Source organism: Diceros bicornis, chromosome 10 (assembly GCF_020826845.1).
Source record: "Diceros bicornis minor isolate mBicDic1 chromosome 10, mDicBic1.mat.cur, whole genome shotgun sequence".
Taxonomy (NCBI): Eukaryota; Metazoa; Chordata; class Mammalia; order Perissodactyla; family Rhinocerotidae; genus Diceros; species Diceros bicornis.
In genome coordinates this window covers 2,636,818-2,658,178 of record NC_080749.1, presented here as the reverse complement: position 1 = coordinate 2,658,178, position 21,361 = coordinate 2,636,818, and the positions used below count along the sequence as shown (strand labels likewise).

Genomic DNA, 21,361 nt, shown 5'->3' with positions numbered 1-21,361 from the left:
TGGATTAAACACGTAAACATAAGACCTAGTACAGTAAAACTCCTAGGAGAAAACATAAGGAAGAGGCTCCTTGACATTGGCCTTGGCAGTGATTTTTTGGATATGATACCGAAAGCACAAGCAACAAAGGCAAAAATCAACAAGTGGGACTACATTAAACTAAAAAGCTTTTGCACAGCAAAGGAAACAATCAACTAAATGAAAAGACAACCCACAAAATGGGAGAAAATATTTGCAAACCATATATTAGATGAAAGGTTAATATGCAAAATATATAAAGAACTCATATAACTCAATAACAAAAGAACCAAACAATCTGATTAAAAATGGGCAGAGAGGGGGGGCGAACTCAAGATGGCGGCGTAAGCAGACTCGGAACTCACCTCCTCCCGTGGACACAGCCAATTTACAACTACTTGTGGAAAAATTACCCCTGAGACAGAACTGAAAACTGGATAAGAGGAACTCCTGCAACAACGGACAATCCTAATTGAGGTGGAAGAGGCAGAGACTCCCTTCTGGAGAGAAAAAACGCCGCCTTCACAAGCTGCAGTGCCTCACGGCCCCCCGGGAGCAGCCCACAGGTACGCAGCCCTCCCTGGAGGCGCGGGGCCCAGAGCTGGGGAGCGCCCCCGCTGTGGGCATTTTGTGGACCCAGCACAATCGAGACCAGCGGCATAATATTTGACTTTGCCTGCTACTAAAACATTGGGGAGTACCCCAAGAAAAGCTGGTTCACAAAGAAACTAAAACCGGCTCTTAAAGGGCCCACATGCAAACTCACCCGTTTCAGAAAGCATCCTAAAATCACCAGAAAGAAAGGTGCACAGTGCTGTGGTGAAAAGAGACTCACCTAATAGGCCCTGAGTGCACCTCTGTGAGAGGTGAGACCTCTCAAGGGACTGGGACATTGGCGGCAGCCATTGTTGTGGCCTGGTGTGGGCGTGCTGACACAGACGCCATTGGAGTTCTCCCTGAGGCCTGCTAGCCCAGGGTCTGCCCCACCCGCTAGAGCACCGATTTAATCCAGCTCAGCCAGGGCAGGCAGCCCACCCTAGAGACTGGCCCCACCCAACAACAAGCCCTCAGGCAACTTGTGGGCCTGCATAGATTGGTGACTGGATTCTCTGCAGCCTGGCAACTGAGCCGACTTTGGCGGGGCAGGGTGTGCACAAGGAGCAGGTGGAGAGTGTGGGGCGGTGGTGGAGTGTGTGGGGCTCCTGCCGTGGAGACACTGGGTCCGCTTCGGGAGGTCGGGGCGCGCACACGGGGCAGGACTGTGTTGACTGTGTGTGTGGACCTGTGGGTGGCAGGGCTTGTCAGCTGCAGAAGACTTGTGCTTCTCAAAGACCCACATAAGGGGTTTGCCCCACCGTCCAAAGTCTGAAACAATTGGGTGCTCCTGTGCCTGAGGCCAGCCCCACCCAGCTGCAATCCTCAGAGAGCTGACAAGAGACCTAATAGGCTAGAGGCTTATAGCACTTGTAAGGTCCTGAGCCTAACAACCTGCCACACTGGGGGCGTACTCACTTAAAAGAAATACTGCAACACAAATGTGGTATTAGAACTTGCAGCCAACTGTGCTGGGGCTCCCCACACCTGATAAAGAGACTGAAGGGCCCACAACAACTACAAGCAGCTGAGCATTACAACAGCTGGCCAGGAGCGTAACTCGGCCTCCCTGGGTGCCTACAGGGAGAGCAAACAGGCCACAACAGAAGGACACACATAGCCCACATAGGGGTCACCCCTGGAACATTGAGAACTGAGGGAAGCACACTGCAGGCCTCCTAAGGCATCACTTACATAAGGTCACCTATCCAAGAGCAGGAGACGTAGCTGACCTACCTAATATGTAGACACAAGCACAGGAAAAGAGGCAAAATGAGGAGGCAAAAGAATACATTCCAAGTAAGGGAACAGGACAAAACCCCAGAAAAGGAACTAAGTGAAACAGAAATGAGCAACCTACCCGACAGAGAGTTCAAACTAAGAGTGTAAAGGATGCTCACTGATCTGGGGAGAAGAATAGATGAACTCAGTGAGAATGTCAACAAAGAAATGAAAGATATAAAAAAGAACCAATCAGAAATGAAGAATACAATACTGGAAATGAAAAATTCATTAGAGGGACTCAAAAGCAGAGTAGAGGATACAGAAGAACGGATCTGTGAGCTGGAAGAAAGACTAGAAGAAATTACCCAAAGTGAACAGGTAAAAGAGAAAAGAATTAAAAAGAATGAGGACAGTCTAAGGGACCTCTGGGACAACATCAAGTGCACTAACATCCGTGTTATAGGTGTCCTGGAAGGAGTACAGCAAGACAAGGGGGTAGAGAATCTATTTCAAGAAATAATAGATGAAAACTTCCCTAACCTAAGGAAGGAAACAGACATCCAGGTACAGGAAGCACAGAGAGCCCCAAACAAGATAAACCCAAAGAGGCCCACACCAAGACACATCATAATCAAAATGTCCAGAATTAAAGATAAAGAGAGAATCCTAAAAGCCGCAAGAGAATGTCAAGTTACATACAAAGGAAACCCCATAAGGCCATCAGCTGACTTCTCAGCAGAAACCTTACAGGCTAGAAGAGAATGGCACGATATATTTAAAGTGCTAAAAGGAAAAAATGTACAGCCAAGAATACTCTAGCCAGCAAGGTTATCATTCAAAATGGAAGGAGAGATCAAAAATTTCCCAGACAAGCAAAAATTAAAGGAGTTTGTCACCAAGAAACCAGTGCTACAAGAAATGTTAAAGGGACTGATTTAAGGGGAAAAGAGAAGACCACAAATAGGAAAAATTATCTATTTCCATGATAAGAGGGCAATGGATACAAATGTACAAAAAAGAGGTTAGATATGATATCAAAAACATGAGGAAGGAGGGGAGTTAAAGAGTACAGCTTTCAGACAGAGGTCAAACTAAAGTGACCATCAATTCTGTATAGAAGAAGAAAGGAACAGAGAAGGACTACTAAAACACTGAGAAAAAAAAAAGTTAAAAAATGGCAGTAAGTACATACTTATCAATAGCTACTTTAAACGTCAATGGACTAAATGCTCCAATTAAAAGGCACAGGGTGGCTGATTGGATAAAAAAACAAGACCCATATATATGCTGCATACAAGAGACACACTTCAGACCTAAAGACACAAACTGAAAGTGAAGGGATGGAAAAAGATACTCCACGCAAATGACAATGAAAAGAAAGCTGGGGTAGCAGTACTCATATCAGACAAAATAGACTTTAAAACAAAAACTGTAAAAAGAGACAAAGAAGGGCATTACATAATGATCAAGGGAACAATCCAACAAGAGGATATAACACTTGTAAATATCTACGCACCCAATGTAGGTGCGCCTAAATATATAACGCAATTATTAACAGACATAAAAAGAGAAATAGACAGTAACACAATAATAGTAGGGGACTTTAACACTCCACTTACACCAACGGATAGATCATCCAAACAGAAGATCAATAAGGAAACATTGGCCTTAAACGACACACTAGATCAGATGGACCTAGTAGATGTATACCGAGTATTCCACCCAAAAACTGAAGAATACACGTTCTTTTCAAATGCACATGGAACATTCTCCAGGATTGATCACATATTAGGCCACAAAACAAGTCTCCATAAATTTAAGAAGATTGAAATAATACCAAGCATCTTTTCTGACCACAACGGTATGAAACTAGAAATCAACTATAGGAAGAAAATCAGAAAAGCCACAAATACGTGGAGATTAAACAAAATGCTACTGAACAACGACTGGGTTAATGAATAAATCAAAAAATACCTGGAGACAAATGAAATTATGACATGCCAGAACTTATGGGATACAGCAAAAGCGGTTCTAAGAGGGAAGTTTATAGCAATACAGGCCTATCTCAACAAACAAGAAAAATCTCAAATAAACAATCTAACAATGCACCTAAAGGAACTGGAAAAAGAAAAACAAACAAAGCCCAAAATCAGTAGAAGAAGGGAAATAATAAAAATCAGAGCAGAAATAAATGAAATAGAGACTAAAAAAAAAAATAGAAAAAATTAATAAAACCAAGAGCTGGTTTTTTGAAAAGATAAACAAAATTGACAAACCTTTATCTAGACTCAGCAAGAAAAAAAGAGAGAAGGCACAAATAAGTAAAATCAGAAATGAAAGAGGAGAGGTTACAACAGACACCTCAGAAATACAAAAGATTATAAGAGAATACTATGAAAAGCTATATGCCAACCAATTCGACAATCTGGAAGAAATGGACAAATTCTTAGAATCATACAACCTTCCAAAACTGGATCAAGAAGAAGTAGAGAATTTGAATGGACCAATCACCAGTAAGGAGATCCAAACAGTAATCATAAACCTCCCCAAAAATAAAAGTCCAGGACCAGACGGCTTCCCTGGTGAATTCTACCAAACTTTCAAAGAAGACTTAATACCTATGCTTCTCAAACTCTTCCAAAAAAATTGAGGAGGGGGGACGCTCCTTAACTCATTCTATGAAGTGACATTACCCTGATACCAAAACCAGACAAGGACAACACAAAAAAGAAAATTACTGGCCAACATCACTGATGAACATCGATGCAAAAATCCTCAACAAAATACTAGCAAATCGAATACAACAATACGTCAAAAAGATTATACACCATGATCAAGTGGGATTTATTCCAGGGATGCAGGCGTGGTTCAACATTCACAAATCAATCAACGTAGTACACCACAGTAATAAAATGAAGAATAAAAATCACATGATCATCTCAACAAATGCAGAGAAAGCATTTAACAAGATACAGCATCCATTTATGATAAAAACTCTGAATAAAATTGGTATAGAAGGAAAGTACCTCAACATAATAAAGACCATATATGACAAACCCACAGCTAATATCATCCTCAATGGTGAAAAACTGAAAGCTATCCCTCTAAGAACAGGAACCAGACAAGGATGCCCACTGTCACCACTCCTATTTAACATAGTACTGGAAGTCCTAGCCAGAGCAATCAGGCAAGAGAAAGAAATAAAATGGATCCAAATTGGAAAGGAAGAAGTGAAACTGTCACTATTTGCAGATGACATAATTTTAGATATAGAAAACCCTAAAGAATCCACCAGAAAACTTTTAGAAGTAATAAACGAATATGGTAAAGTTGCAGGATACAAAATCAACATACAAAAATCAGTTGCATTTCTGTACACTAACAAGGAAGTAGCAGAAAGAGAAATTAAGAATACCATCCCATTTACAATTGCAACAAAAAGAATAAAATACCTAGGAATAAAGTTAACCAAAGAGGTGAAAGATCTGTACACCGAAAACTATAAAACATTTCTGAAAGAAATTGAAGAAGACACAAAGAAGTGGAAAGATATTCCGTGCTCTTGGATTGGAAGAATTAACATAGTTAAGATGTCCATACTTCCTAAAGCAATCTATAGATTCAATGCAATCCCTATCAAAGTTCCAACAACATTTTTCACAGAAATAGAACAAAGAATCCTAAAATTTATATGGAACAACAAAGGACCCCGAATAGCTAAAGGAATCCTGAGAAAAAAGAACAAAGCTGGAGGTATCATACTCCCTGATTTCAAAATATACTACAAAGCTATAGTAACCAAAACAGCATGGTACCGGCACAAAAACAGACACACAGATCAATGGAATAGAATCAAAAGCCCAGAAATAAACCCACACATCTATGGACAGCTAGTCTTCAACAAAGGTGCCAAGAACATACAATGGGGAAAAGAAAGTCTCTTCAACAAATGGTGTTGGGAAAACGGGATAGCCACATGCAAAAAAATGAAAGTAGACCCTTACCTTACACCATACACAAAAATTAACTCCAAATGGATTAAAGACTTGAATGTAAGACCTGAAACTATGAAACTTCTAGAAGAAAACATAGGCAGTATGCTCTTCGACATCGGTCTCAGCAACATCTTGTCAAGCACCGTGTCTGACCAGGCAAGAGAAACAATAGAAAAAATAAACAAATGGGACTACATCACACTAAAAAGCTTCTGTACAGCAAAGGAAACCATCAACAAAACGAAAAGACAACCTAACAATTGGGAGAAGATATTTGCAAACCATACATCTGATAAGGGCTTAATCTCCAAAATATATAAAGAACTCATGCATCTCAACAACAACAAAACTAACAACCCAATTAAAAAATGGGCAAAAGACCTGAACAGACATTTCTCCAAAGAAGATATAGAGATGGCCAACAGACACCTGAAAAGATGTTCAAAATCACTAACTATCAGGGAAATGCAAATCAAAACTACAATGAGATATCACCTCATGCCCGTCAGAGTGGCTATAATTAACAAGACAGGAAACGACATGTGTTGGAGAGGATGTGGAGAGAAGGGAACTCTCATACACTGCTGGTGGGAGTGCAAACTGGTGCAGCCACTATGGAAAACAGTATGGAGATTCCTCAAAAAATCAAGGATAGAACTACCATATGATCCAGCTATTCCACTGTTGGGTATTTATCCAAAGAACTTGAAAACACCAATTTGTAAAGTGTGTAAAAAAATGTATAAAAAAAACACATGCACCCCTGTGTTCATTGCAGCGTTATTCACAATAGCCAAGACTTGGAAGCAACCTAAGTACCCATCAAGGGACGAATGGATAAAGAAGATGTGGTCTATATACACAATGGAATACTACTCAGCTATAAGAAACAATGAAATCCAGGCGTTTGTGACAACATGGATGGACATTGAGGGTATAATGCAAAGTGAAATAAGTCAGAGGAAGAGGGTCAAATACCATATGATTTCCTTCATTAAGTAGTAGATAATAACAACAATAAACAAACACATAGAGACAGAGATTGGATTGGTGGTTACCAGAGGGGAAGGGGGTAGGGAGGAGGGTGAAAGGGATAATTCGGTACATGTGTGTGGTGATGGGTTGTAATTAGTATTTGGGTGGTGAACATGATGTAATCTATGCAGAAATAGAAGTATAATGATGTACACCTGAAATTTTTACAATGTTATAAACCAATGTTACTGCAATAAACAAAAAATTAAATAAATAAATAAATAAAACATAGGTAATTGAATATGAATAAATCCATTGAAAGAAGCAAAAAAAAAAAAAAAAAAGGGCAGAGAAACTGAACGTTTTTCCAAAGAAGACATACAAATAGCCAAGAGGTACATGAAAAGATGCTCAACATCACTAATAATCAGGGAAATGCAAATCAAACCACAATGAGATATCACCTCACACCTGTCAGGATGGTTTTCATCAAGAAGATAAGAGGTGACAAATGTTGGCGAGGATATGGAGAAAAGGGAACCCTTGTGCACTGTTGGTGGGAATGTAAATTGGAGCAGCCACTATGGAAAATAGTGTGGAGGTTCCTCAAAAAATTAAAAGTAGAACTACCATATGATCCAGCAATTCCACTTGCAGCTATATATCCAAAGGAAATGGAAACAGGATATTGACGAGATATCTGCACTCCTATGTGTATTGCAGCATTATTTAATATAGCCAAGATATGGAAACAACCTAAGTGTCTGTCAAGGGATGAACGGATAAAGAAGATGTAGAGAGTGTGTGTGTGTGTGTGCGCGCGCGCGTATATATATATATATATATATATATACGCGCGCGCGCACAGTGGAATATTATTCAGCCATGAGAAAGAAGGACATCCTGCCATTTGCGACAACTGGGATGGACCTTGAAGGTATTATGCTAAGTGAGATAAGTCAGACAGAGGAAAAAAGTACTGTATGAAGTCATATGTGGAATCTAAAAAAGCTGAACTTAGAATCAGCGAGTACAATGGTGGTTACCAGGGGCTGGAGAGTTGGGGAATTGGATCAGGTTGTTTAAGGGCATAAACTTGTAACTAGAAGAAGAATAAGTCTTGGAGATAATCATAGCATAGTGATTATAGTCAACAATACTGTATTATAAACTTCAAAGTTGCTAAGAGACTAGATCTCAAATGTTCTCACCACAAAAAAGAAATGAAAATTATGTGAGATGATAGAGGTGTTAGCTAACAGTTATAATCATATTGCAATAAATAGTTCTATCAAATCAACATGTTGGACACCTTAAACTTACAGAATGTTAGTTTATATACTGTCAGGTATATCTCATTAAAAAAAAAAAAAGAACTCTCAAAACTCCACTGTAAAAAGCAAGAATCCAATTAGAGAATGAGCAAAAGACATGGAGAGATTTCACTGAAGAAGACACATACATATGGCAAATGCTATAGGCTGAATGTTTGTATTCCCTCCAAATTCATATGTTGAGATCCTAATCCCCAAGGTTGTGGCATAGGGAGGTGGGGCCTTTGAGGTGATTAGGCCATAAGGGAAGAGCCTGCTTGAATGGGATTAGTGCCCTTATAAAAGAGGCCCCAGAGAGCTCCCTTGCCCCTCTTGCCATGTGACATTACAGTGAAGATGGCTAAGAAGAGAGCTCTCACCAGACACCGAATCAGCCGGCACCTTGATCTTAGACTTCCTGGCCTTCCAAACTGTGAGAAACAAATTTCTGTTGTTTTTGAAGCTACCCCGTCTGTGGTATTTTGTTATAGCAGCCTGAGCAGACTAAGCAGCAAATAAGCACATGAAAAATATTCAACATCACTTAAGGAAATGTAAATCATTATCACAACATCACCATAGGCTTATTAGTACCGGTAAAATAAAAACATCTAAAATTCCAAATGTTGGTGAGGATGTAGAGAACTAGGTTGCTCACAAACTGATGGTGGGATGTAAAATGGTACAGCCACTCTGGAAAACATTTGGGACTTTCTTAAAAACCTAAATGCACACTTACCATACAACTCAGCAGTCACACTGATGGGCATTTATCCCAGAGGAATGAAAACTTTTTTCACCCAAAAACCTGTTGGTGAATGTTTACAGGAGCTTTATTTGCAATAGCCCCAAACTGGAAACAACCTAAATGTCCTTTAATAGGTAATTGGTTAGGGAAGATGTGGTAAAGCCATACCATGGAATAGTACTTAGCAATAAAAAGGAATGAACTATGGATACACACAACAACTCAATGGAAATCAATGGATTTATGCTGAGTGAAAAAAGCCAATGTCAAAAGGTAACATTTTTGAAATGACAAAATCATCGAGATGGAGATCAGATTAGTGGTTGAAAGTAGTCGGGGCAGGGGGTGGAGTGTGAGTGTGAACAGCACAGCACGAGGGTGACGGAAGAGTCTCTTCCTGCGATGGTGGTCATCACGCATCTCCACATGTGAGGGAATGGCAGAGGAAGACACGTGTCCTTCCTGTGTCAGTCCCTGGCTTTGGCATTGTTCTACACGTATGTAAGATGTTACCTTGGAAATTGGATGAAGGGTACACTGCACCTCTCTGTATTATTTTTCAACTTCCTGTAAATCCATGATTATTTTAAAATATAAAGTTTAAAAAAGAGCAAGAGGGAACAAGAAAAAGCAACTCTAGTTATATGTGCTAATGAAAGTTAAAACAAAATAAAAATTTAAAACAATAGCAACAATATCAAACCAAAAAAAGAATTATAAGATTATAATGCTCATTACTGGAGATGTAGAGAAATATAAAATGCTACTGGAAATATGAAATATTACAGCCTTTATGGAAGACAATATGAAATCTATTAAAATATAAAAATGCTTATACTCTTTGACAGTTCCACCCCTGAGACTCTATCCACTAAAATGTACAAATATATGAGGTTATATATAAAGTGGCGTTTATCAAATCAATATTTGTAGCTGCCAGAAACTGGAAACAGTGTGTAGCTCTCTATAGGTGAGAGGAAGAGCAAATTTTAATACACTCACACCGTGGAATATTATGCAGCCATTACTTAGAATTACAAGTACCTTAGAGATATTTCCATGAATGTTTTTAAGTGATAAGTGTAAGACACAGGAAGGGTGTTTGGATGTTTGTGTAGGTGTGTACACATGTATACATATATTGGCATCTCTATATGATTATAAGAGCATGGGGAAAATATGGAATGCCATTCACTGGGTTGTCACCACAGGTTAATGAGGGACCACAATGAGGTGATGCAGAGGTGGGAAGAGGGACAGGGATAGCATCTGTGATAAAAATGACATGAATGACATCCTGTTTATATTAAATTGTATGCGTGGCTTAGTTTGAGTGTGTGTGTATAAAAGGAAGAATACAATTATGGTCATCAAAATGTTAGGATGATTACCACAAAGAGGTAGGATTACAGGGAACTTTTTATGTTCTCTATATTTTTATGTATTGTTGGAATTCTTTATAATGAGCATATATTATTCATCTAATCATAAAAAAGCCATTTTTATGACAAAATAAAATTAGAGAGCAATGAATAAGGGAAAATTCAATAGGAGGGTTGGAAATAAATTTGAGAAAATTGCTCCAAAAGATATGAAACAAAAATGAAGAGATAGAACATAGAAATGGCAAGAATATTAGAGCATCATCAAGGAGTTACAACCTCTCTAACAGGAGTTCCAGGGAAAAAGGAGAGAAGGAAATTATCCAATAGTACATATTTTTCCCCAGTACTGAAGGTTAAGAGTCTCCAGATTGAAAGGGCACATTGAATGTTTAGAAAAATGAAGAAGAAGAAACTCACATCCAAGATTATCACTAAGAAATTTCACAACACCAGGGATAAAGGAGAGGACCCCGAAAGCTTCTGAAGAAGAAAAAAAAAAATCAAGCCACACACAAACAGCTGGACTAACAATGTCATCACCCTTCTCACCAGCAGCATTTGGTACTACAACACAGTGGAGCAATCCTTTCAAGTCTTTGAAGGGTAATTTCAACCCAGAATTCTATACAAAGGCCAACTATCCATCAAGTATGAAGTTTAAAAAATAAAAAAGGTTGGAGTGATGTCAGCATCATGGCAGTGTGAGCTTTCCCGTAAACTCTCCCTGCATAAGATAAAACAAAAACGACATTCACATGCCAAGAAAGGACATTCACACAACCTAAGAGGACATCTGAGAGACCCATGCAGCCACACATCTGAGAGTGGGTGTGCTGGAGCCCCTAGAGGAAGTGGGGAGAGGCAAGGAAATCCTTCCCCTCCCCACCTGATTGGCATGTTTGGTGTCTCCAGGGTCCACGTGGCTCCCAGAGAGGGGGGAGGGGCAGCTCTCTGCAGGAAAACCATCGCTCTGGGAGCCCTCTTACAGCCTGTGGGAAAATCCCATAGGGAGGAGTCTGAACTGTAGCCGGGGTGCCGTCAACATCTGAGCACCCCAGGAGAGCAGATAGCAAGGGAAGAACAAGAAGCCCCCCGTGATTGGGCAGGCGAAAGAGAGAGACCCTCCCCTCCACACACTGCAGCTCAGCCGGTCAGAGCAGTGGCGGAGCAGCCGTGGAGCAGTCACAGATCACAGTGGGCTCAGAATGCACAGCCCTTGACTCCCACCCAGTGGCGGCAGGTGGAAACTGCAACCAGATATTGTTAGGATAAGGAAAAACAAGTCAACTTCAGCAACCATGATGCAAAAATATATTAAATCTCCAGACCAGAAGAAAAATGACAAGCACCCAGAAATCAACCCTGAAAGCACAGAAATTTATAATCTAAACCACAGAGAATTCAAAACAGCTATCATAAAAAAGCTCAATGAATTACAAGAAAACACAGATAATTCAATGATATCAGGAATTTCTTCACAGAAGAGATTGAAACCATAAAGAAAAACCAATCAGAATTGTTGGAGATGAAAAACACAATGGGGAGATAAACGAAAATCTGGAATCTTTAAAGAACAGAGCTGACAATATGGAGGAAAGAATTAGCATTATTGAGGATAGGAATACAGATATACTCTGGATGGAGGAGGAGAGAGAACTAAGACTAAAAAGAAATGAAGAAATTATCCAAGAAATATCTGACTCAATTAGGAAATGTAATATAAGGATTATAGGAATTCCTGAGGGAGAAGAGAGGGAAGAAGGAACAGAGAGCTTATTCAAGAAATAATAGCTGAGAATTTCCCAAATCTGGTGAAGGAGCTGGAAATGCCAGTAAAAGAAGCCAATAGACCACCTAAATATATAAACAGGAAAAGGCCCTCTCGAAGGCATCTAGCAGTAAAGCTGGCAAAGTCAATGACAAAGAAACAACATTAAAGGCACCTAGACAAAAACAAAAAATAACGTACAAAGAAATTCCCATCAGGATCTCAGCAGATTTCTCAACAGAAACTTTACAGGCTAGGAGAGACTGGAATAATATATTCAAAATTCTGAAAGACAAAAAATTTCAGCCAAGAATACTCTATCCAGCAAAAATATCTTTCAAATATGATGGAGAAATAATAACTCTCCCAGATAAACAAAAGCTAAGGGAGTTCATCGCCACGAGACCCCCACTATAAGAAATTCTCAAGAAGGTCCTCATTCCTGAAAAAAAAAAACAAACAAACAGGGGATACAAAGCTTCGAGCAAGGAGAAAAATAGGTAGACAAAATCAGAAAATTAGTAGCTCTCTATCAAAATAGATCAGCAAACACTTAAATACCAAAATCAAAGATTAAAGGAAGGAAAACACCAAAAATAAATATAACCTCATCACTTTAAACATACACTCACAACTGAATATGGAATAAGTTGTGACAATAATAACTGAGAGGAGCAAGAGGAAAGGCATCGAATCAACTTAGTCTCAGGAAATAAGAGGTCATCAGATAATGGACTATCTCATCCACGAGATTTTTTATAGAAACTTGAAGGTGACCACTAAACAAATAATCAGAACAGAACCACATATGATAAATAAAGAGAAAACTAAAAGAGTTATCATACAGAACTACCAAAATGAGTTGGTAGTCCAAAACACACAGGACAAGAAACAAAGGAAATGCAAAAGAACTGTAAAATGAGTGATAAAATAGCAACAATAAGCCCTCATATATCAATAATCACTCTAAATGTAAATGGATTGAATTCTCCAATCAAAAGGCACAGAGTGGCAGGATGGATTAAAAAGCAAGACACAATAATATGCTGCCTCCAGGAAACACATCTCAGCTCTAAAGACAAACACAGGCTCAGAGTGAAAGGATGGAAGATAATACTCCAAGCTAATGGCAAACAAAAGAAAGTAGGTGTTGCCATACTTATATCAGACAAAGTAGTCTTCAAGATAAAACAGATAATGAGAGACAAAGAGGAGCAATATATAATGATAAAAAGGACACTCCACCAAGAAGACGTATCACTTATAAATATATATGCACCCAACACAGGAGCACCAAAGTACATAAAGCAACTATTGGCAAACTTAAAAGGAGACACTAACAACAACACAATAAGAGTATGGGATCTTAACACCCCACTTACATCAATGGATAGATCAGCCAGACAGAAAGTCACTAAGGAAATAGTGGACTTAAATGAAAAACTAGACCAGATGAATTTAATAGACATACAGAGAGCACTCCATCCAAACACAGCAGATCACACATTCTTCTCAAGTGCACATGGAACATTCTCAAGGATAGACCAAATGTTGGGAAACAAGGCAAGCCTCTATAAATTTAAGAAGATTGAAATCATAACAAGTATCTTTTCTGACCATAGTGCTATGAAACTAGAAATCTACCACAAGAAAATAACTGGGGAAGTGACAAAGATGTGGAGATTAAACAACATGCTACTGAACAACCAATGGATGACTGATGAAATTAAAGGAGAAATCAAGCAACTAGAAGGATGTGCAACTATGACATACAACTATCTTCTGGGGCTTTAAGGGGGAAAAAAAAGAGAGAAATCAAAAAATGTCTGGAGACAAATGAAAATGAAAACACACCGTACCAACACATATGGGATGCAGCAAAAGCAGTCCTGAGAGGGAAACTCATAGCAATACAGGCCAACCTTAACAAACAAGAAAAATCCCAAATAAGCAACCTTAAACTACGCCTAAAGAACTAGAAAAAGAAGAAAAAACAAAGTCCAAAGTCAGCAGAAGGAGGGAAATAATAAAAATCAGAGCAGAACTGAAATTGGAATTGAAACCAGAAAAACAGTAGAAAGAATCAATGCAACAAAGAGTTGGTTCTTTGAGAAAATAAACAAAATTGACAAACCCTTAGCCAGACTCACTAAGAAAAAAAGAGAAAAGGCTCAAATAAATAAAATTAGAAATGAAAGAGGAGAAATTACAATGGATACCACAAAAATACAAAGGATTGTAAGAGAATACTATGAGAAGCTATATGCCAACAAATTGGACAATCTAGAAGAAATGGATAAATTCTTAGACTCATACAACCTCCCAAAACTGAACCAAGAAGAAATGGAGAATCTGAATAGACCAATCACAAGTAAAGAGATTGAAATAGTAATCAAAAACCTCCCAATAAATAAAAGTCCAGGACCAGATGGTTTCTCCAGAGAATTTTACCAAACATTCAAAGAAGGTTTAAGACCTATCCTTCTCAAACTATTCCAAAAAATAGAGAAAGATAGAACACTTCCTAACACATTCTACAAGGCCAACATCACCCTGATACCAAAGCCAGACAAGGATGATACAAAGAAGGAAAACTAAAGGCCAATATTGCTGATGAACATAGATGCAAAAATACTCAACAAAATATTGGCAAACCGAATATAGCAATATGTTAAAAAGATCATACACCCTAACCAAGTGGGATTTATACCAGGGATGCAGGGATGGTTCAACATCAGCAAATCAATCAACGTGACACACCACATTAACAAAACAAGGAATAAAAACCACATGATCACCTCAATAGATACAGAGAAGGCATGTGACAAGATCCAAAATACATTTATGATAAAAACTCTCAACAATGTGGGTATAGAAGGAAAGTACCTCAACATAATAAAGGCCATATATGACAAACCCACAGCCAACATCACACTGAAAAGTCTGAAAGCCATTCCTCTGAGAACAAGACAAGGGTGCCCACTCTCGCCAATCTTATTCAACATACTACTGGACGTTTTGGCCTGAGCAATTAGGCAAGAAAAAAGAATAAAAAGAATCCAAATAGGCAACGAAGAAGTGAAACTCTCACTATTTGCAGATGACATGATTTTATATATAGAAAACCATAAAGAATCCATTGAAAAACTATTAGAAATAATCAACAACTACAGCAAAGTTACAGAGTACAAAATCAACTTAGAAAAGTCACTTGCATTTCTGTATGCTAACAACGAACTAACAGAAAGAGAACTCAAAAAGATAATTCCATTTACAATTGCAACAAAAAGAATAAAATATCTAGGAATAAATCTAACCAAGGCAGTGAAAGACCTACAATGAAAACTATAAGACATTATTGAAAGAAATCGATGATGACATAAAGAAATGGAAAGATATCCCATGCACATGGATTGGAAGAATAAACATAGTTAAAATGTCTGTATTACCTAAAGCAATCTACAGATTCAAGGTAATCCCAATCAGAATCCCAATGACATTCTTCACAGAAATAGAACAAAGAATACTAAAATTCATATGGGGCAACAAAAGACCCCGAATAGCTAAAGCAATCCTGAGAAAAAAGAACAAAGCTGGAGACATCACAATCCCTGACTTCAAAACACACTACAAAGCAATAGTAATCAAAACAGCATGGTACTGGTACAAAAACAGACACACAGATCAATGGAACAGAATTGAAAGTCCAGAAATAAAACCACACATCTATGGACAGCTAACCCTGGACAAAGGAGCTAGGAACATACAATGGAGAAAAGAAAGCCTCTTCAATAAATGGTGCTGGGAAAACTGGACAGCCACTTGCAAAAGAATGAAAGTGGACCATCTGCTTTTGCCATTCACAAAAATTAACTCAAAACGGATCAAAGACCTGAAGGTGAGACCTGAAACTATAAAACTCCTAGAAGAAAATATAGGCAATAAACTATCTGACATTGGTCATAAAGGAATCCTGTCAGATACCATGTCTACTTGGACAAGAGACACTAAAGAAAAAAATCAACAAGTGGGAATTCATCAGATTAAAGAGGTTCTACAAGGCAAATGAAACCAGGATCAAAATGAATAGACAACCCACCAGCTGGGAGAAAATCTTTGCAAATCATATGTCCAACAAGGGGGTAATCTCCATAAAATATAAAGAACTCACACAACTGAACAACAAAAAAACAAATAACCTGATCAAAAAATGGGCAGAAGAAATGAACAGACACTTATCTAAAGAAGATATACAGATGGCCAGTAGGCACATGAAAAGATGTTCAACATCACTAATCATCAGGTAAATGCAAATCAAAACTACACTAAGATATCATCTTACACCCATTAGAATGGCTATAATCACCAAGACAAAAAACAACAAATGTTGGAGAGGCTGTGGAGAAATGGGAACACTAATCCACTGCTGGTGGGAGTGCAAACTGGCACAGCCTCTATGGAAAACAGTATGGAAATTCCTCAAAAAATTAAAAATAGAAATACCCTATGAGCCAGCTATCCCACTACTGGGAATCTATCCAACGAACCTGAAATCAACAACCCAAAGAGGCTTTTGCACCCCTATGTTCACTGCAGCATTATTCACTATAGCCAAGAAGTGGAAGTAACCCAAGCGTCCCTAGACTGATGATTGGATCAAGAAGATGTGGTGTATATATATACAATGGAATACTACTCAGCCATAAAAAGACAAAATTGTCCCATTTGCAACAACATGGATGGACCTGGAGAGTATTATGTTAAGTGAAATAAGCCAGAGAGAGAAAGACAAACACCACGTGATTTCACTCATATATGGAATATAAACCAACACATGGACAGAGAGAACTGTATGGTGGCTACCAGGGGGAAGGAGGTTGGGGCACAAGGGGTGAAGGGATGCACGTATATGGTGACTGACAAACAATAATGTACAACCAAAATTTCACAATGTTATAAATTATTAAGACATCAATAAAAAAATAATTAATTTAAAAAAGGGTTTTAGGGGCTGGCCTGGTGGTGTAGTGGTTAAGTTCGTGCCCTCCACTTCAGCAGCCCAGGGATCACAGGTTCAGATCCTGGGCGTGGACCTACACACCACTCATCAAGCCCTGCTATGGTGGCATCCCACATACACAACAGAAGAAAATAGGCTGGCTGATAACCACTTGTGGTGTGCAGACTCTAAGTAATTAGAGAACAATGAAAGTGAAAGAGCGTTAGGTACACAGCACAAGGGTGAGTCTTGACATAATAGAGCAAAAGAAGGCCGATAATGGAATGTCTTTAAAGAAACAAACTACTGGATGCAAAATCATGGAAAAGGAAAGCCTCTAGAGATGGCATGATGGTAACCATGTTAAACATACAAAACTTGTTTATAGAAAAAAGCTGGAAGAAAATTAAAAAGAAATATTAAGAATGGTTGTTTTAGGGTACTGGAGTAGCAACGTGGAAGGAAAACATGAGAATGAGGACTGAATTCCTTGCAAATTACTCCGACAATCAAAGCCTGCTCTCCCAGGAGCAGCCACAAGATGGAGCTTCGTATCACCAAGTTGAGTCTCCCGTTCCAGTATTGCCCAGGGCTTCAGCCAGAGAGCAAACTTTTCAGGTGTACATCGGAAGGAGCAGGTGTGGTGGGCCTCAGGCAAACACCTGGACAGCCTGCATGGGCTTTACCAAGCATGAGGTGATTGTAAGTGCCCAGGACACGGCCAGGCATGAAGTGGGTGCTTGATAAATGTTTAGTTCCTAGTCCTCTTTCTCTTTAAAATCTTATCAGCAGAGAGGGAAGGCCCAGTATGCTTGCACATCAGAACACGTGCAAAGAGAGCAGCAGCTACATGAAGAGCAGACACGTGAACACAGGGAAAGTGCGTGTGCTCTGAGACAGGAGGCCCACGGGAGCCCCGGGTGGCTGACGCCTGCAGGAGGGAGTGCACAGCCTGAGGTCAGCTTCAGCCCAGTGCTGCTGGGTCAGGGACTGCCAGACGGATGGCTCGCTAAAGGGAGGGGCTCACCAGGACCCTGCTTGGGGACTCACACTGGACTTGAGGTCCTTCCACACCAGCCCAGCGCTGGGCACATGGGAGGCACCATACCTATTTGTCTAAAGAAGCAAAGGGGCGAGGGCCCATGGATGCAGGAATAGACAGGACAAAGGGAGGTTTACTTTCACAGTCCCAACAGTATTCTTTCTGGAATTTCCAAAAAGCTACCTCCTTCCGAGAGCAGCCTGACGTGTGAGAAATCCCAAGCTTGTGTATCCTTTCCTGTGCCTGACCCAGCACCATGGTACCCTGTCCTGGAGGATGCCTTTGCCCTCGGGGAGAGACCATTTTATTTTACTAAGAATTTCAGAAGCACCAACAACTCTTATCCCCCTCCTTCTACTAAAACAAGTTCAGTTGGGTCAGATTTAAATTTAAAAAATAAACCCATAAAAGACAACATAGAAGACAACATGGGGAAATTTCTGTTTTAAATTTCACAGTGGGGAAGGATGAAAGCCGACACGAAAAAGCCGGCATCAACCACCCAATGGAAAATGGGGAAAAGGATAACAGGCAGTTAATAGACAAGGGAATTCAAATAGCTTGAATTATGCAGGAAAAAAAGAGAAACACAAAATAAAATTATAATGAAATGCCAATTCCCACTTGTTAGTTGGGCAGCTCCAAGAAGTTGGTCACACTGTGTAGATCAGGGTGGGGCACTCTGGGAGGGTAGCTGGGCAATCTCCGTGGAAGGCAGAGTGGCCTTCCGCCCTCCCCTCTCCCCTCACTTAGGACAGGTTCCCACATGGTTCTCTCCTTTTCTTGCCTCGAGAGGTAGATACACAGGTTGGTGCCAGTCACAGATAACTCACCTCACTGCCAGGAAGGTCCCTGAGCCAGGGGGCTGTGCTCAGGCCACAGTGATGCTGGCCGCTTTCCCCCCTTGCTTCCTTCTGGTTATCCTGGTCTAGAGTCTGCAGAGAATGCAGGAGGCTTGTCCTGGCCTTGGGCGTCTTGGGTCTTTCAGGAGTCGCCGAGCTGCTATCCACATTGTGGTAGCTTCCAAGAGAAACCATGGAGATGGCACTGCCCCTGCCAGGGTAGTGGAACTCCGCCCACCAAGCAGCAGGCCTGGGGCTCCAGGGCTTGGGGCTCATGGGTTTGCAGGGCATGCCTTGGCTTTCATATGCCAAGCAACAGGCAGAGCTGGAGGGGAGGGTGCAGCTGATCCCAGCCTGCTGGGCACGAGGGTTGATGGGTGAGATCAGCCAGGACTTGGCAGGAAAGATACCTGAAGGTAGGTACCTACCACTTTCCTGGGGGCTTGTACATTTGATGGTTGGTTCACTTTTTCTCCTGTTATCTGGAGACACCAAACTGCTGGATGACAAAGGTGTGGGGGACTGAGGGGGTGCCCAGTGATCTCTAAAAACATAGCTCTCCTTGTCCCCTGCCTGCTCCTCGCAGTGGCTGTTGGTCCCTGGTGGGGAAGGTCGGGGGGGATTCGGCATTTCCCGTCCTGGAACCAGACTCACTGAGGAAGGCCTTTTTGGGCCTTCTGCATCTTTTCTTTTCAGAAATGCGCGCCAGGAACTCTGGCGCAGCCTGCTCCTCTCCTTCTGGCCCTTGACAGAACCTGGAGAACATTCATCAGTGTTCTCTTTTTCTAAAAGTTTTGACTCAAAAAAATTTGCAAAGGGCTTATGAGCTAAGGACAACCTTGCCCTGAGCCTTTTCTCTGTATTTTTGAATCTCTTGGCGTCGCAGCTTTCTGAGGACCGTCTTCTGCTACCGAGGTCCCCTGGCGTCTCCACATGGCCCCCTTCTCTCAGTCCTGCAGCTCCTTCGCCTGCGCCCTGGAGGGCCATCTTCCGAGAGGCGCTCGCGGCCACCGGGTGTGGAGGGGTCCCGTTCCGGCCGGCCGCCCCCTGCCTGCCGGCCGCAGCGGTCCGACCCTTGGCGTGGAGCTCCTCGGGGCCTGGGGAGGCCACAGCGAGGGCCTCCGCGGCGGGGCGGGCAGGTGGCAGACGCCCGGGTCCCAGGGCGCCGGCGCCCCCTCCCTGGCCCGCGGCAGCCGACGGCTCGCCCTTCCGGAGGGAGGTCGCCCCAGGGAGCGCCAGGCGGCGGCCCGGCTCCCGAGAAGCCTCGCCGAACGGGCGGGGACGTGCGCCCGGCGGGAGCGCGGGGGCGCGGGGCGGGCCCCGGGCCTCGTGAGCGTCCTCGTGCTGGGGGCTAGCAGCTTTCCCGTTGTCGGCCCCAGTCCCAGGGCTCTGGCCCGCCCCAGGCGGCTTCTCTCCCGCAGACCCCTCTGTGCTCAGCACGCCACCATCGCGCTCCTGGGAACAAGTCTCTCTTCTGCCCAGGGTCCTCTCTTCTGAAGCAGCTTGGGGGATCTGAACTACCCCAGGCTCTGCGGCTGGGGCATCATTTCCCAGTCCGCGGGCTGCTGGCGGCTCACACTCATTGCCGTCAGTTTGTGGTTTCCCAGCCCTGGGAGACTCAGAAGGGGTCGCGCCGGCACTGCGGGAAGATTCTGGTCTTTCCTCCAGAAACTCACAGGACTGCGTTTCTGGAAGAGGACCCACTTTACTCCTGGTGGCCTGCAGACCCGTCTGCTCAACAGCTACAGTGATGAGCGTGCACCTACCCCTAGAAGATGTGTCTGCTTTGGGCTCCAGCTGCAGGCCCTCAGCCAAGGGCGTGGCACCACCCTCAGGCCCCTGGTCACACTCCTCATCCCCCCACTGAGACACGGTGGCTGCTGTTATTTCTGAAAAACCCTGCAAGGCAATTTCCGTGCAGTTGGGGTCTAGAACCATCACGTCTTCTGCTTCCTTTGAAGTGTCTGTTGCACTTGATTTCAGGGTGGTCTCCGGAGCGTCTGAACACTCACTCACTCTGGTGCAACCTGTCCAGGCTCTGTTCCACACCTGTGACCGGCTATAGCTAGAATGATGTGGGAACTTGGCCCTAGCAAGGGGCTTTCTTTTCTCACTGAGAGCATACTTGAATGTGTAATTGCTGGTTTGGTTTCCTGCCTCAACGGTAATGTCCTGAAGGTGCTTTTGTTTATCACTCACATCAGCCGAGTTTGGTGCAGAGCCTCGGGGTTCCTCTGGCCTGATTTCTGGGCTGCGTTCCGACTTGCACTCTGCAGGCATTGGCACTTCCTCTGCACGGAGGCTCACCACCTCCTCAGCAAGGCATGAAGAGACTGGGCAGGACCTAGAGTCCTGTCCCAACTGGCTTTCCGGCTGGAGATATTCAGATGGCGTGTCCTGAGAGGCCCTTTTCCAGCTAAGAGCACTGGGTTTGTACTGATTCTGCAAATAAGGAGCC

The 21,361-nt window shown here is 41.9% G+C and overlaps 1 protein-coding gene across 2 annotated transcripts in view; it reads right to left on the bottom strand.

The window, feature by feature from the left end:
• The window catches only part of ARHGEF4 (Rho guanine nucleotide exchange factor 4), a 151,645-nt gene extending 131,688 nt beyond the window's left edge, over nucleotides 1-19,957 (bottom strand). For both annotated transcript variants that reach the window (XM_058548708.1, XM_058548709.1), the window contains exon 1: nucleotides 18,895-19,957. In XM_058548708.1, the coding sequence (XP_058404691.1) occupies nucleotides 18,895-19,890 (996 nt within the window). In that variant the 5' untranslated portion in view covers nucleotides 19,891-19,957. The remainder of the gene's footprint in view (nucleotides 1-18,894) is intronic.
• Nucleotides 19,958-21,361: the final 1,404 nt, after the last annotated feature.